Here is a 17217-nt window from a genome sequence, read left to right as displayed (position 1 = left end):
TGAATATGTCAATTGGTTTGATGTAATCATTTCATAATGTATACATATGTTAAAACATCACATCTACCCCATACAAATAATTATTATTTGTCAATTAAAAATAAGAAATATTTTTAAAATGCTGGTTATCAGCCCCACCTCAGACCTACCTAATCAGAAACTCTGGGGATGGTGCCCAGGCATCAGTGTCTTAACAAGCCCTCCAGGAGATTCTAGTGCTCTGTAAAGTTTGAGAAACTGTTCTAATTGTTTTAAAACTCAACTCATTTAATCACTTTAGCTATATGACCTCAGGCAAGTATCATCCAAGCCCTCTAAGTCTCACTTTCCTTATTGCAAAATGCGGATAGTAAGAACCACTTAGAAAATTGCTGTGAGGATTTGAAATAGTTGTCATTCAAATAAAGCTATCTTTGCCATTGCAGGAGATAATTTTAAGATCTCTTCAACCTACTTGTCCCGCCTGCCAAGTGAGTCGGCCTGCCACTAGGTGGCAGGGTTTGCTATCGATCTCCCAAAGTTAGACACTAATGTGCCTCTGAGACGGGGCAGTGCCTGAATCCTCAAAACAGAGGTGGGAGCGGTGGCAGAAACCAGGCTGGAGGCTTCCCCTGGGGAGTTCGGGACTTGACTAACCATTGTTCATTCTGCCAGAAGCAAAATGCAAACTATGCAAAGCATTTCAGAGCTGTGCTCCCACCCATACGCCCTTCCTGGCTGGCTCTGCAGCTCACTCCCTTGCCTGCCTACAGTGCCTGGAAGGTCAGAGTCCACCCTCCCCTCCCCACTGCCCCCCTAGCTGCACCCCAAATCCCTAAGCTCATCCTCTAACCTGTACCCTCCATTTACACACAGTCTGCCATTTTGGAATGACCCCAAGGTACCAGTACAATGGTGAGCCCTGGCTCCAGGGGTCAAAACAAGGTAACTAGCTATGGAGGAGGGACACAGGAGGAGGTGGTACTGTGGTTGAGGTATAGACCCCATGCGAGCAAGTGGGAGCTTCCAGAGCAGCTTCGCCCCTAACAGCAGATCCATTTGCTGGCCCCCTAACCTCCGGTCTTACCCAAAAACTGGGCTCAAGGTCTCCTCACACCATGCTCTGTGGCCACAGGGCCTCCCTGTCACTGAACAGGCACTAAACAGGATACTCTGATACAGCCTTTACAGAAATGGTCACATGGAAATGCAATGTCATTTTTTGCAACCAATTATTATACTTTACTCAGCAGATGTTCCTCACCCTAACTTCCAGATCAATCACACAGGACTTCCATTTTCTACTCTGTTCCTTATTGTAGTGTTTGAGTCTCCTGATCCTAACTCTATCCCCCACCCTAACCTTTCTATTTTACAAGTATGTATTACTTTAAACACTGGGAGGTCAGGGTGGGAAAATGAAAGCCTAAAATTTCAAAACAAGCTCTTAAAATACAATGAGATTCTAAGAGTGTGTCAATCTGTCTCCCACAAACCATATCCTAAAAAAGTTTCATGATGTGAAATATGTATCTCCAATTAGAAATAATTCCCTGTTGGTTTAAAGCCAAAAATATAGGATCACATTGCAGTTCAAATAACCCTCCTCCCAATGTCTTAATGTGCTCAGTCTAATGAGATTAGCAGTCTTGATGACATGCAAAGCAGAGCTATCTATCTCGTATATTTTCAAATGGAAAATGGAGGAGGTTCCTTTATTCAGCAGCCAGATTTATTTATGACTTACTGTAAGAGACTACAAATATATCTTTAAGAAAAAAAAATCTGGGACTATAAGAGGCAGACCTTTTAAAATACAAGAGAATAATCAGAGACTGAGACACTTTGCTCACTTAAAGATTGACGGTATTTTCTGCTCTATCTTCTGCCTTCAATTCTTCACTTTTATTCACTTTCTAGCCCATTGAGATCTGCTCGCCCTACTAGAATGAAATTCCTCACTGTGTGCTCAGTGACCTCTAAAGCCAATGAGCTGTTCTCCTCTACAGACCTGATGTCTCCCTGCCCCTTAGATAAGAATGGCTCAAATCCCCATCTTGCACCCCAGGGAAAGTCCTATGCCCTCTCCACCCACCTCTCATTTCCCTGTTAACTTCTCATCCTTTAGGTCTCTGATGCACACCCCACTCCCAACTCTCAAATTCAGGCCATTGTGTGTAGCAGAATAACATGGTTTACAGGCTGCTGGAGCAGCCTGTAATGTATGAGACATTTCATAACTGACAACTTATCACTGCCTATCAGTCACCCAGCTTTTGAAAGTTTTTTCTGTGCCCCTGCCACAAAGGGTTTTTCACTGGCCATGCCATCTTACTGATTTCAACTCCTCCTTTTACTCTGCCTCCTGAGCTAACTTTGACACTGTAGCTCTATTAAGGATAGTAATTCAGGTTTGCCCATCTAAGCCCATCAAGCAGCTCAGTGGAAAAAGGGTTTCTGCTACTGAGCAAAAGACCCGCAAGGTTCTGGACTTTCCTTCAGGGGCACATCTCAAGTGTCTGCTTTTGGTTGGGGAAAAAAAAAAAAAAGGAAAGAAGGCATCACACCCAGGTAGAAGTCCTTACCTGCAGCACTGTGCACTGCTGACCGGACTCCTTCCAGTTGAAACTCTCCCCAACAAAACCTCCAGTTTTCCTCTCCATCTTCTCCTCATCTCCTTCAGGTGACTTAGCTTTTGCCTGACCCTTAGGCTGGGGGTCCTCAGTGTTCTGTTGTTGGCCCTCTGCGACTATGCTCTCTCAGTTGAGGATTCTTAGTCCTGGCTGCACATTAGATCACTGGGGGAGGAGGGATGGGGGAAAATGTGCTTCCTAAAAATCTTATGTCCAGATTGCAACCCAGACCAATGGAGTCAGATTTCTGCGCAGGGGACCAAGGCCTCACCAAATGTTAAAACTCTCCAGGTGATTCCAATGTGCAGCCTAGCAACAGTTTCTTGACTGTGGACATGCACTGGAATCACCTAGGGAGTTGTATGTATGTATGTATGTATGTATGTATGTTTTATTTATTTATTTATTTATTTATTGGAGACAGGTTTTTGCTCTATCATCCAGGCTGGAGTGCAGTGGTACAATCATAACTCATTGCAGCCTTGAACTCGTGGGCTCAAGTGATTATCCCGCCTTAGCCTCCCGAGTAGCTGGGACCACAGGTGCATGCCACCACATCCAGATAATTTAAAAAACAAAAAATTTTTTTTGGTAGAGATGGTGTCTTGCTATGTTGCCCAGGTTGGTTTCAAACTTCTGGACTCAAGTGATCCTACCACCTCGGCCTCCCAAAGTGCTGGGATTATAGGTATCAACCACCAGACCTGGTCAACCTAAGGAGCTTTTAAAACATACTGACGCCTTGACCTCACCCCAGATCAACTACATCAAAATCTCTGGCATTGGGCCTCAAACGATCAAATCATGCAGACAGGATTAAGGAACATGGCTGTAAGCATTCCACCCTGGGTAATCTCAACTACTGCCAGAGCATTAGTTACCATCTTTAAGGCAATGACTCTAGAATCCCTCTACAGACTATACCCACATTCCCTGTAGCCTCCTGATCACCTCTACCTGGATACTCCAAAAGTACCACATTCCTCACCAACCTCATGTCTCTTACCTATGCTTGTATCTGCTGCACAGCACCATATCTACCTATTAACCAAGCCAAACCTGAATGCTAACTCCAACTCCACCCATGTCCAGAACTCTAACTCCCTACTTACATGTCCAAAATGGAAATCCTGATTTCCCCCAACTTGTTCCTTCCTTACCCTTCCCTATCTCAGTAACCATCCAGTTGCTCAAGTCAAAATTCTATAGATCTGTTTATTGTAGCATTATTCACAATAGCCAAGATTTGGAAGCAACCTAAGTGTCCATCAACAGATGAACGGATAAACAAAATGTGGTATTTATACTCAATGGAATACTGTTCAGCCATAAAAAAGAATGAAATCCTGTCATTTGCGACAACATAGATGGAACTGGAGGACATTATGTTAAGTGAAATATGCCAGGCACAGAAAGACAAACTTTGCATGTTCTCACTCATTTGTGGGAGCTAAAAATTAAAACAATTGAACTCATGGAGACAGAGTAGAATGATGGTTACCAGAAGCTGGGAAGGGTAGTGGGCAGGGGGGAGTAGGGATGCTTAATGGGTACAAAAATATAGTTAGATAGAATCAATAAGAGCTAGTATTTGATAGTATAACAGGATGATTATAGTCAACAATAATTTATTGTACATTTAAAAATAACTAAAAGGGGTCAGGTGCAGTGGGTCATGCCTATAATCTCAGCACTTTGGGAGGCCAGGATGGGAGGATTGCTTGAGGCCAGGAGTTCGAATCCAGCCTGGTCAACATAGCAAGATTACATCTTTATTTTAATTTAAAAAATAAAAAATAACTAAAAGGGTATAACTGAAATGTTTTTAACACAAAGAAATGATAAATGCCCGAGGTGATGGATACCTCAGTTACCCTGGGGATGTGATTATTATGCATTGCATGCCTGTATCAAAAGATCTCATGTACCCATAAATACATGCACCTACCACGCACCCACAAAAATTAAACAGTTTTTAAAATTCTAGATATCGTCCTTGTTGTTTTCCTCATCCTGCATTCGAATTCACTTACGAGTGTCGCTGTTTCAACCTCCAAAATGTATCTCAAATTGGTTTATTCATCCTATTTCCATTGTCACCCTCCTGGACTACTGCACTAGCCTCCTTCCTAGGCTCTTACCTTCTTTGTGAAATATTCATCAGATCACATCACTTACCTGCTTAAAACCTTCCAGTGATTCCCTGTTGCTTTTTCAAATAAAATTCAAATGCCTTACTTTGGAGTATGAGAACCTACATTACATTACCCCTGCCAACTTTCCAACCTCACTCAGCAGTAAGGTCATCTTACAACCACCTACCAGGGGCCTACTTAGGCCAGCACCAAGAAGGGCAGCTTCCCTTTCCTGTGTCCTCAGACAGTAGCTTTCTGTTTTATTAATAAGACACAAAATGTGAACAAACAGGATTGACACCTGGTCATTCTCAGTTGGGAATGGGAAGGTGTCTTAGCTACAGCACAACAGGCCTTCTCTTCTAGTCTGCTCCACAACAATGTCTATCAGTTACTTAGGAAGGCTCCATTGTGATTTATCCACCATCCACTCTCATAACTGCCCAGCTGGACCAGATTAAACAGGTTACAGCAACCTACATATGCATAACACACCCACATACTTGAAAACAGGACTAGGCTATTCCCCTAGGAGCACTGACCACCTCCAGAGTCCACAGGTAGAAAGTCTGGGCCTGGCCAACAGGGAGAATGAAGTGTGGCCTTTCAGAGCATGTTATCAGGCCTGTGGCAGACTTGGTTTGGTTGCTGGTGCATCCACTGCAATCCCTGGGGAGCTCTCGGAATGCACATTGGCTTTGCTATCTCCTCTTTTGTCAGTGATTTGTTTAGAAGCCTGAAAATAGTGAGGGGAATCTGTCACGTCTTTCATAATGAAGACAAAGCACAGTGGCTTCTGGGGACAACAGGGAAGCTAGTGACCCTGAATTCTTCACATTCAGAAATGTGTCCTAATTAATCTGAAATTATAATAAAATACAGACAGTGCTTGGCAAATAGCAAGAGATGCATGCCTTCTAAATAATTAAAAACTTCTTGAAGGAATGGGTCTGATAAAGCCCAATGTCAACAGTGCCTACGCACTTCTGTATGTGCCTGGAATTAAAAATGAATCTGTATTTACTCTAGTTTCTATAAACATTTTTTGGATGTAGAGAAGTAGCAGCACAAAAGGAGAAGATCGGTTATCATTTACATGCTGAATGTCTCAAGGCATTCTCTCTGAGGAGCCGAAAAGACTCTGGTGTAATCGCATGGGGGCCTTGGAGGCTCACAGACCCAGGACTGAACTCTGGCCTTACCACCTGTGTGCTGTGGGCAGGTTCCTTCACTTCTCCAAGCCTCAGTTTCCGTTTATAAGTTAGGAATATCACCCTTTCTTGCAGGGTTGTTACAGGGATTTATGTAGGTAATGGCGGTAAAGAGTTGAAGGCTGCCCTTATGCAGCAAGTGCTGGCTAAATGACAGCTATTGCTACTACATTATCGCGCTCGTTATAAGCAGCAATCCTGAGTCTATTACTCACCTCCTGCTGTCCCCCTTCTGGGCCCTTGCCCAGTGCTCCACCTGGGCCAGATTGCTCTTCCTCTGGCTGTGTTTTTCAGGGTTGGTCCTGGGAGGAAAGGCCCGCTGGTACCTGCCAGTCCCATTCTGTTCTCCTGTGCCATATGAGGCAGGCATCATTCCATTCTTCTCTGCCCGTTGGGGCTGTGCCTGCTGGCCTCTTGGACCACTGGGTAAATCCATAAACAAGGCATCCTCCTCGGCTGGCGAGTACGGAGACCTGGCCTTGCTCTGGTCCCGCTTGCCCTCCAGTGGGTCCCTCTGGGAACGGTACTGCTCTCCCTCCTGCTCCTGCCTCTCAAAGTTGACAATGTCATCATGGCCATGATGAGGACAATCTCTCGTATGTCCGGGTCCCACCCGGCCACATTCGTGACAGGACTCTGTGTGGTTGGCCTGGGGGACAGCCTGCCGCTCCACCTTCTCCATATCCCTGCAATGACAGCAGCACATTCAGTTTGCTCCGCAGCCAAGACTCCATGAAATGCACTGTACACTCAATCACCTGCAGGCCTTTGCACAGGCTATTCCCTCTGCCCAGAACACCTTTCATGCTCATGTCCTCACTCTGCCTGCCTAACTTCTGCTCCTTTGGGGATCTGGCTTAAACACCACCTCCTCCAGGAAGCCACCCTGACATACACTTCCAATTTAGAATAGGATCTTATGCTGACCCCATTGTCACACTAATCTCACTGGACCATAACTTTGTTTACTCATCTAGCTCCCAAATAAACTATGAGTTCTTTTTGGCCAGTGGCCCACCTGGCTGATCATCATAGGCCCAGAACTTCTACACAACGACTGGTATGGAATAGGCACTCCGTAACTACTACTGCAAGAGAGAATGAATAAACTATACATGTGACATTCCCATGAAGACCACTCCTGCGCTCCCATTCTACTCTGTGCTACTGATCTTGCCTTTTCCTTTTGCAATTTGTCCATTTGGGGCTTAAATGGAAGGCTCCTGAGCTCAGGATCCCTCCCACTGGTGTCTAACACAGCCCAAAGTACAAATGATAGCATAATTAACACTTCAAAGATGGCGAATAGAGAACGGGCACAGCAACCTCTGTATGTGAACAGCAACCTGTTTCTATCTTATCAGGGAACAGTTCAAACAGAAACAACTCTCAATGACTATCTACAACAATTCTGTGAAGTATTATTAGTCAGATTTTAGCAATAACGAAACTGACGCACAGAGAAGATCGATTATTTGCTCAAGATCAAACAGCTGGAACAGAGTGGAGCCTGGGCTGAAACCCAGGTAGACTCCAGAGCCCATGTGTGTTAGGCTTTGCTCTACTGCCTCTCCACATGTGTCCGTGCAAACCTGGAAACTATAAAGGAGAATGGGGTGGGGTGATAGGTCAGGGTGTGAACTGAGGCTACAGGAGGAGCTTTGGTACATGGTGGAGGGCTCCTCTTTCATGGTCCATCTCCGTCTGTAAGCTGCCCTTCTCTCTGCCTCCTTGGGGCAGGGTCCTAGTTGTCTGCATCCTGATCACCTGGCACCAGGGATACAATAGTGCCTCAACAAGCTTTGCAGAATTTAGATTAGGGAGGCAAGAGAACTTGCTCCAGCTCAGCTCAGATGGACTAGAAAAATTACCAAAGACCTTTACTTAGATGGGGCAGCTGGTTTAGCTATACTCCATGGTAAAAAAATAAATAAATAAAATAAAAATTTTAAAAAAAAGGTCCTAGCCTTAAGATCCATCACTCAAAATGGCCAAGCCAGAGGCATTTTCATCTCAACATGAGAGTACATAATAGAAATGCTACTGTATTTACATCTCGGTGGCCACACCCCAGGTGTCTTTGCAACAACTTCAGAACCTCAGCTATCAATAATCAACACAGATTCAGGGCAGAATCAACTCACCCTGAGAGCTAGTTAGAATGTCAACATAACGTGAAAATACAACCCTCCACACGGGGTCTGCTTCTCACTGTGTGTGGGTCTGTTGCCTTTAACTTAGGTAGAGTGATATGGTTTGGCTGTGTCCCCACCCAAATCTCATCTTGAACTGTAGTTCCCATAATCCCCACGTGTCGTGGGAAGGACCTGGTGGGAGGAAATTGAATCATGAGGTAGGTTACCCTCATGCTGTTCTCCTGATAGTGGGTGCGTTCTCATGAGATCTGATGGTTTTAGAAGCGGCTTTTCTCTTTTTGCTTGGCACTTCTCCTTCCTGCCACCATGCAAAGAAGGACATGTTTGCTTTCCCTTCCACCATGACTGTAAGTTTCTTGAGGCCTCCCCAGCCATGTGGAACTGTGAGTGAATTAAACCTCTTTCCTTTATAAATTATCCATTCTCGGACAGTTCTTTATAGCAGTGTGAGAATGGACTAATATACAGGGAGAACTGAGAAAAGCAATCATTCTTCTCGCTGTTCACGTACCAATGTCTTTTCCATGGAAACCCCAAGCTTTGTGGAAAAAAATAATGCATCTTTGGAACTCCTTTTATCCAACAGAGGACATCTTTCCTCTCCAACCCCCACACTGTATCCACTCCCCTTCTGATAACAGCATTTCAATTTTCATTTGGGGATCACTTTCTCCTACCCTTAGTCCAGGTGGTTCAGGTGCTGCTGACTCCCTGTCCAGCTGAGGCTCCACAGTCTCAGTGACTGGTTCAGGAGTTGACTACTCCAGGCCAATCAGAGTTAGCCCTGGGACTTGAGTTGGAGCTGCTGCAACTATGTGGGAAGGCACTGCTTGAGAATGAAGTTAACACAAAGGAAAGCAGATGGACAAACATAGAATCCTAAAAACTTGGCTTAAGCTCCTACATCTAACCATATGTAAACCAGATATCTCTTTGGATTTTTTGGTTGTGAATAAATAAATTCCTTCTTCTTTTTTTTTTCACAGCATCTTGCTCTCTCACCCAGGCTGGAGTGCAGTGGCATTATCACGGCTCACTGCAGCCTTGATCTGCTGGGCTGAAGTGATCCTCCCACCTCAGCCTCCTGAGTAGCTGGGAATACAGGTGCATGCATGTTTTAATTAGCTCTGCTAATTAAAAAAAAAAAAATTTGTAGAGACTGGGTCTTGCTACGTTGCCCAGGCTGGTCTCAAACTCCTGGGTTCAAGTGATCCACCTGCCTCAGCCCCCCAAAGTTTTACGGGCTAAATTCCCTTTTTCAGTTGTTACAGTTTGGTTTCTGCTACTTATACTGGAAGGGGTCCTGCCTATTAAATCATTTTACATTGACATATTGAGATAGTAATGAGTGAGGACCCGTTCACTGTTAACATTCAGTGGCTCTATAAATTACAGTAGGAGGAAAATATGGGAAATATTCAGGACCCCATACTTAAAGAAAAAGTAATTCAGCCGGGCGCAGTGGCGTGCCGAGGGAGGTGAATCACCTGAGGTCAGGGGTTCAAGACCAGCCCAACCAACATGGTGAAACCCCATCTCTACTAAAAATACAAAAATTAGCTGGGCATGGTGGTGTGCAGCTGTAGTCCCAGCTACTCAGGAGGCTGAGGCAGGAGAATCGCTTGAACCAGAGAGGCAGAGGTTGCAGTGAGCTGAGATTGCACCACTGTGCTCCAGCCTGGGCAACAGAGCAAGACTTTGCCTCAAAAAAGAAAAAGTAATTCTTACTGTAAGTTTATAAAGGGACAACTCTGTTCCACAATGTACATATGACAGGTTTTTTTTTTCTTTTTTCTTTTTTTCACACGATAGGTTTTAGCTTTGTCTTTCCTTTCTCCCTTTAAGCCTCCATAACTAGATTAGTGTAACCTGAACCAACAGTCCTCAAGTTGCCTAAGTTGGCCATTCTTTTTTTTTTCTTTTTTTGATACAGGGTCCCACTCTGTCACCAAGGCTGGAATGCACTAGCGCGAATAGAGCTCACCACAGCCTCAACCTCCTGGGATCAAGTGATCCTTCCACTTCTGACTCCTGTGTAACTGGTACCACAGGCGCCTGCCACCATGTCTGGCTAATTTTTAATTTTTTTTCTTTTTTGTAGAGACAAGGTCTTTCTTGTTGCCCAGGCTGGTCTCGAAATCCTGAGTTCAAGCAATCCTCCCACCTCAGCTTCCAGAAGTGCTGGGATTATAGGCATGAACCACTGTGCCAGGCCTATTTTCTTTATTATTTCTCACATCCAGGAAACTACCCATAGAGGATGTGCTGAGGCTACTTCAGAGATGATGAAGGCTCTGGCTGCCCTCTGCATCACACTCTGGCCAAGTCGCTGAAGCTTTAGAATCTGGCATGCTGCTTTGGTTTCACTTGCTCTGATATTTCTAAGTGGTTACTCCAATTGTGATACCCAGGTAATTGTATCTCCTTGTTATTCACACCCCAAAGATAAAGAGCACCTTGTCATAAAAGCCAGACAGTGAAACAAATATGCCACCTATGTGTATGACATTAGAATTGAGAGGAAATGAAGGATTCTTCAACTCTGGGACCCAAAGATTGTGGGCACAATGTCTCAGTCCAACCAATTGTAGTGTGGATTTTTCTTCCTTCCCTAACCATTCACCATGTATTTACCAAGCACCTATACAGCCCCCACTGGGACAGGCACCTGGGAGTATAAGAGAGTAGTAGAGAAAATAGCCTTTGGCTTCAAAGTCAGACAACCCTGAAGCCCAATTTAATTATGGTAACCACATTGAATCCTGTTCCCATAAACACCTGACCCTCAAATCATGGAGTCTGTCAGTCTTCCCTAACCTTGGAGCTGATTTAACCATAATTCTTAGTCCTTACTATGTATGTACATGAGTATATACACTCCCATATACACCAGTGCTTCCTGGAAATAAATTTGACAGAGGATGATAAATCATTTTCTTTAGATTAATACCAGCATTTATTGCAAAACCAAGCTTTAGAGGGTGGCTAAGTGAATGGTAGTCAGCTTGCCACTGGGCAGTTTTCTAGCCCTGAAGACTTTGGGGTTATCAACAGCTCCTTATTCCCATGGCTCCCGGGACTTACATAAAATGCACCTTTGTTCCCAAAATGTTCACGCTCTGGCTGCAGGTAAGAAAGGTGAAAGTAATATTCCCAACTCCCCCACCTTACCAGACCTAAACATTTAACTTACTAAGTTATGGAATTTAAGGTCAAAAAGGTTTTTTGGTATTCTCCCTGTCTCCTTGCATTCCCAACAATTTAACACATGACCTCTCAAATTTGTGACACTTGTCACAAAACAGATCTGCAATGCTCGATTTAGCACAATGATGGGAAAGAATGAAGCACCCTTCAAATGTCGATGACTGTATTACTCAGGCAGCTTGGCCATGCAAAGCATAGATGTTTAACTAAGAAAACACAAGCCTTTCCCAGATGGGCTGCTGTTCCCATGCAGGTCATTGCTATGACCGTGAACATCTGAAACCAGTCACTGTTCAAAAACACAGGAAATTCCTGACACTCAGTGGCCATTTTGGCCATATGTGTCACTTTTTGAAAATAACAGCGGGCACAGGTTTTAGAACCAGTTGGACCTAGATTCAAGAACTGGTTCCACCACATATAAGCTGTGTGACCTTGGGCAAGTGACCTCTCTAGTCTCAAGTTCCTCATCTGTAAAATGGGATAACAGTGTCTCCTTGGGTTGTTGTGAGGATTAATGGTGCACAGAAACAGCACAGCACAGTGTCTGGCACACAGTATGCCCTCAAATACAAATGTCTTCACTACCCAATAGGTATTCCCTCCTCCTTTGCCCCAATTTTTTGAAAGTGGCAATGTACCCAGCAAAACACTTACATTTCCCAACCTCCCTTGTAGCTGAGGATGATCATATAACATAGCTTTGGCCAATAAGATATAAGCATAAATTGCTAGGTGGAGTCCTCCAGGAAAGTCTTTACAAGAAGGCAAGCTTAGCTAACCCTTCTCTTCTTCCTGCCTGGGATTTAGACTTTGCTGAATTGCAAAGTGATAAAAATAAGGATGCAAGTCATATGCTAAAAAGCTGGGTAGAAGGTGATAAAGAGCCCATGTTCCTGATTGCATCACAGTGCTACTGTACCAACCTACTGACTACCCCTGGATTCCTGCTATGGAAGAAAACTAAAACCCAATTTGATTATGCCACCCTAAATTGGGTTACTCTATTTCTAGCAACCAAACATGACCCCTAACTGTTACAAGGGGCTACTCTTATCATTGACTGGGGTTGGGCCCCAGCATTTCTAGCATATCACAGAATGCTATTTGTCTGTTTAGAGCAAATTCTTATTTTCCCTTGCAAGTGGGAAGAGCACATACCTCAGACTGGCGATACTTCTCTCTTATTTCTTTTCTTCACAAGAACTTGAATGTTAACAGATCTTACCAAGCAACTGTGCACTGATTATTATTTTATTCTGCCTCCAAATCATTTATCTCATCAGGCAATGAGGAATAATATTTCCCTCTATCTTGATGCTAAATGCACACACACCCCACACACATTCAATCTCATTCAAAGACTGAGATGGGAAGAGGAATGACAGCTTGTAGGGGCTTGATTGAACCTTAGTCCTGATGTCCAACACAGCCTTTCTGTTGTAATCCCACTGGAAGGATCCCTCCCCGCTCCCCTTACCTAAATGACCAAACTAGGAGCCCAAGAACAAGAACCCAGGCCACTGAGAGTCTTGGAGAGTTGGATCTGAGCCAGGCCAGATGATGAAGTCCTGCCATGGGAAACCAGCTCAGCCTATGTTAACAGATCCTGGGTCCTGAGCACTGATCTGCAGTCTCAGGAATAGGGTGGGCTCAAAAGCCAGAACCCACTCTAGGCATGATCAATAGACTTGTACAAAAGACTGAAGAGAAAGGAGCCCAAAGTATGTGGAGCACCCTAAGGCAGGCTCGCTCTTTTGAATGAGTTCCTAGCATTTGAGGAAGGAGATAGCCAGGGAGAAATGGAGAAGGGAGTTAGTTTCTTCTTTTCCCCAGAGTTAAATAGGGCAGTCCCCTTGGGATGGAGGGAGAATAGCCTGCTACTTTTCATGCTGTGCTTTGCCTAAATTAACAAGAGGACTTGACAGCTTTGATGACACCCTCCACAATCCTTCAGGCCTCCCTCCCACAGAGAAGAGCAAGGCTGTGGAATAAACGAAACAACCAGAATGCTAGGCTGAGGCTGCCTCCTGCCTCAGTAGAGCAGCTATTGGCAAAGTCCCTTTTAAAGTTGTAGGGATTGACAAACCAGACTAAGAGGAGGAAAAAAGCTATTCCAGGCCTGCCAGCCCTCCTCACTTTATTCATTCCTGCCTGGAGAATCCTTCTCTCTTTCTTCTACCTGGGTAAGCCATGCCACCAGTCGCAGCTCAACCTGAGCCACCCTGAAGCTCTAGCACACGCCACGCTCACTCACTTTCCATCTCCCCAGGGAAACCAGCAGTCCTGGTCTGGGAGATACACTTTTTTAATGGCCAGGGCTTGGTTATTGTTACCATATGCTAGGCCCTACTGTGTGCTAGGAATCTGTCACGGACAACCTGCAATCCCTGTAACAATTGTGCAAGGTCAGGACTGAGCCCAGAGAGGCTGAGGGCACACACGACTACCAGATTACCTATAATAAATGGACTCTAATAAAGGACAGGAATCTGGCAGCGGCAGCCATCACTGACTGAGCACTTACTAAATGCAAAACTCTGAGCTAAGCACTTTACTACCTCTTCTTATCATCACACAAACCCACAGAGCTAGAGACATTTTTCTTTCATGAAAGGTAATAAAAGTGGCCGGGCACGGTGGCTCACATCTGTAATCCCAGCACTTTGGGAGGCCAAGGTAGGTGGATCACCTGAGCTCAGGAGTTCAAGACCAGCTTGGCCAACATGGCGAAACCCTGTTTCTATTAAAAATACAGAAAATATTAGCCAGGCATGGTGGCGGGCGTCTGTAGTCCCAGCTACTCAGGAAGCTGAGGCAGGAGAATTGCTTGAACCTGGGAGGTGGAGGTTGCAGTGAGCTGAGATCATGCCATTGCACTCTAGCCTGGGTGACAAAGCCAGACTCTCTCTCTCTCAAAAAAAAAAGGTAATGAAAGTGATGCTCAGAGATGTTAGCCAACTTGCCTTGGATCATGAAACTAGTAACATAAGCAGGACTCAAACCTCATCTGATACGACTCCAAAGCCCTGTGCAAGGCTGAAAACATGTCTATAAATTACTTCTGCTGAGGATCCAAGAGGCTAGTCCAGCCTCCGGGGCTGTCCAGCTACACTTTACCCATGGTGATTAGAGTTTGGAAGGCCAAAGACTTAGCTCTCAAAGAGAGTGCAAATAACCCAAAATGTGTGGGCCACTTCTGAGCAGGCCGATCCCCCATGCGCAAGTCCCAGGAGAGTGTTCCGATCACTCCCAGCCATCCCAAATCCTCACTGGAACATCTTACAGGTAGAGGTTTCCCAGCTGTTTTGTTCATCTGTCCATCCATTCATCTACCTACCCACCTGGCCAGCCAAACATCCACGTACCTGGTGCAGATCATAATCTCAAAAGATACAATCCTGAACACCATAATCCCAAAACGTCAAAATCCCTAAAGTCGAAAATCACAATCCCAAAAGATTAAAATCCAGAATGTTGAAATCCTCAAGGCCAGATGTGGTAATGGAGAAGCCAAATATCATTCCCTCTTCCTGTATTCCTTCCAGCACAATGGAAGAGATCAGTAAAACTGCTCCCTTGCAAAATAGCTATGGTAAGTGTACAGGGCTAATTAATGGTGAAAGACAAAAGTTTAAAAGCTAATTATCACTTGTGTTGCAAAAGGGGAAGAGCGCTTAATTGCAACAGCTGAGCAAGAACCAGACTTTCAAATGGACAGCAAATACTATAACATTTCTATACTACAACCATTCTCCAAATGCAAGTGCAGTGAGTATTTTGAAAACCATAATAGTGAAAATGCAAGCAAAAAATACCACAAATCTCCCCTGCCAAATTATTCAATCATGTGCAACGTCTGTCCCTTCACACATAGGGCCAATTTGCTATGTTATGTATTTCACCTTCACATTGTTTCCAATACTGGAGGTACAAATTGTATAAAGACTTTTAGAGTGTTCTAATTTGTTTTATGCATCTTTTGCAAATTTGACTCCTTGCAAATGCATTATCACAAGGTTGACTTTGTGTGTAAGCATTGTGTGTGTTTGTAAAACTGCTGAAACTTCCTCAAAAAATGAAGAAATGTCCTTTTTTTACACCTGCATTTGTGAAAGATAAAACTTCTTGAGATTTCAGCTTTTTGGATAACTGCATATGAAAATTTGTAGCCCAAACCCCCACGTATCTACGCATTAACTGAACACTTATTATATGCCAGGCACTGACAGATGAGACCTATGCAGTTCTCATTTTCAAGGAGCTTTAAGTCTGTTAGGGGCAACAATGAGAAAGCAGGTCAACATAACTTTAGCATGAAAGACCTATGAATAAGGAATGACAGTGTACTACCAACAGGGGCATCTGACACGCTGAATAGTCAGGGAAGGAGGAAATATCATTCATCTAGGCTAACCTGAGGATGTGCTGGGGTTGCCCTGGTGCAGGTGAGAGGGCTGGTAAAGTGGGTGACCAAAGCCCAGAGGGATCCTGGTTGCCTCATGAGAAGGACCTCTATCCTCCCAGACCTCATCAGTCTATTCACCCCTTGCTCACTTTGGTTCAGCCACGCTCTACGCTCATTTGTACATGCCATCACCTCTGCCCAGAATACCCCTCCTCAAAGTTTTGTGTATCTGACTTTCTTGTATCAATCAGGCCCCATCTCCCCAACATCCCCTTCTAGAATCCTTCCCTAACCACCCAAACAAAAGTGGCTACTCCCTTGCTCTAGTCCTACCCTAACTCATCACTCGGTCTTACTGCCTTCATGTATAGATCATGATACAAATTGTCTTAATGATTTCTTGTTTTCCTGTTTATGGTCTGTCTTCCTGCCCCACCCCTTCAGAATGTAAGCAGCATGGCACCTTGCCTCTCTCTCTTTGAACACTGCTGTATTCTTAACATCTTTAACAGTGTTTGACCCACAATATGCCATATATATATATACATATATATGTATATGTATATATGTATGTATATATACACATATATGTATGTATATATACACATACATATATGTATATGTGTATATATATACATACATATATGTATATGTGTGTATATATATACACACATATATGTATATGTGTGTATATATACATACATATATGTATATGTGTGTATATATATACATACATATATATGTATATGTGTGTGTGTATATATATGTGTGTGTGTGTGTGTGCATATATATATATATGGCAGCACTTTGGGAGGCCAAGGTGGGTAGATCACCTGAGTTCAGGAGTTATATATATACATTTATATATATATATTTTATATATATTTTTTATATATATTTTATATATATATTTTATATATTTTTTATATATATTTTATATATATATTTTATATATTTTTTATATATATTTTATATATATTTATATATATTTAATATATATTTATATATACTTATATATTTATATATATATTTATATATTTATATATTTATATATATTTATATATTTATATATATTTTTATATATATTTATATATATTTATATATATATATTTTATATTTATATATATTTATATATATTTATATATTTTTATATATTTATATATTATATATATTTATAAATATTTATATATATTTATATATATTTATATATTTTATATATATTTATAAATATTTATATATATTTATATATTTTATATATATTTATATATTTATATATTTATATATATTTATATATATTTATATATATTTTTTGAGATGGAGTCTTGCTCTATCACCCAGGCTGAAGTGGAGTGGAGTGGTTTTGGCTCACTACAACCTCCTCCTCCCGGGTTCAAGCGATTCTCCTGTCTCAGCCTCCTGAGTAGCTGGGATTACAGGCACGCGCCAACATGCTAATTTTTGTATTTTTAGTAGAGACAGTGTTTTGCC

At 43.0% G+C, this 17217-nt stretch overlaps 1 protein-coding gene across 7 annotated transcripts in view; it reads right to left on the bottom strand.

Annotated features, from left to right (window-relative positions):
- PLEKHA7 (pleckstrin homology domain containing A7) overlaps nt 1-17217 on the bottom strand; it is a 245187-nt gene that overhangs the window by 53416 nt on the left and 174554 nt on the right. For all 7 annotated transcript variants that reach the window (XM_054525915.2, XM_024255003.3, XM_054525917.2 and 4 more), the window contains one exon: nt 6174-6644. In XM_054525915.2, the coding sequence (XP_054381890.1) occupies nt 6174-6644 (471 nt within the window). The remainder of the gene's footprint in view (nt 1-6173; nt 6645-17217) is intronic.

This window comes from Pongo abelii, chromosome 9 (assembly GCF_028885655.2).
Source record: "Pongo abelii isolate AG06213 chromosome 9, NHGRI_mPonAbe1-v2.0_pri, whole genome shotgun sequence".
Lineage (NCBI taxonomy): Eukaryota > Metazoa > Chordata > Mammalia > Primates > Hominidae > Pongo > Pongo abelii.
This window is presented reverse-complemented; position numbering and strand designations above follow the sequence as displayed.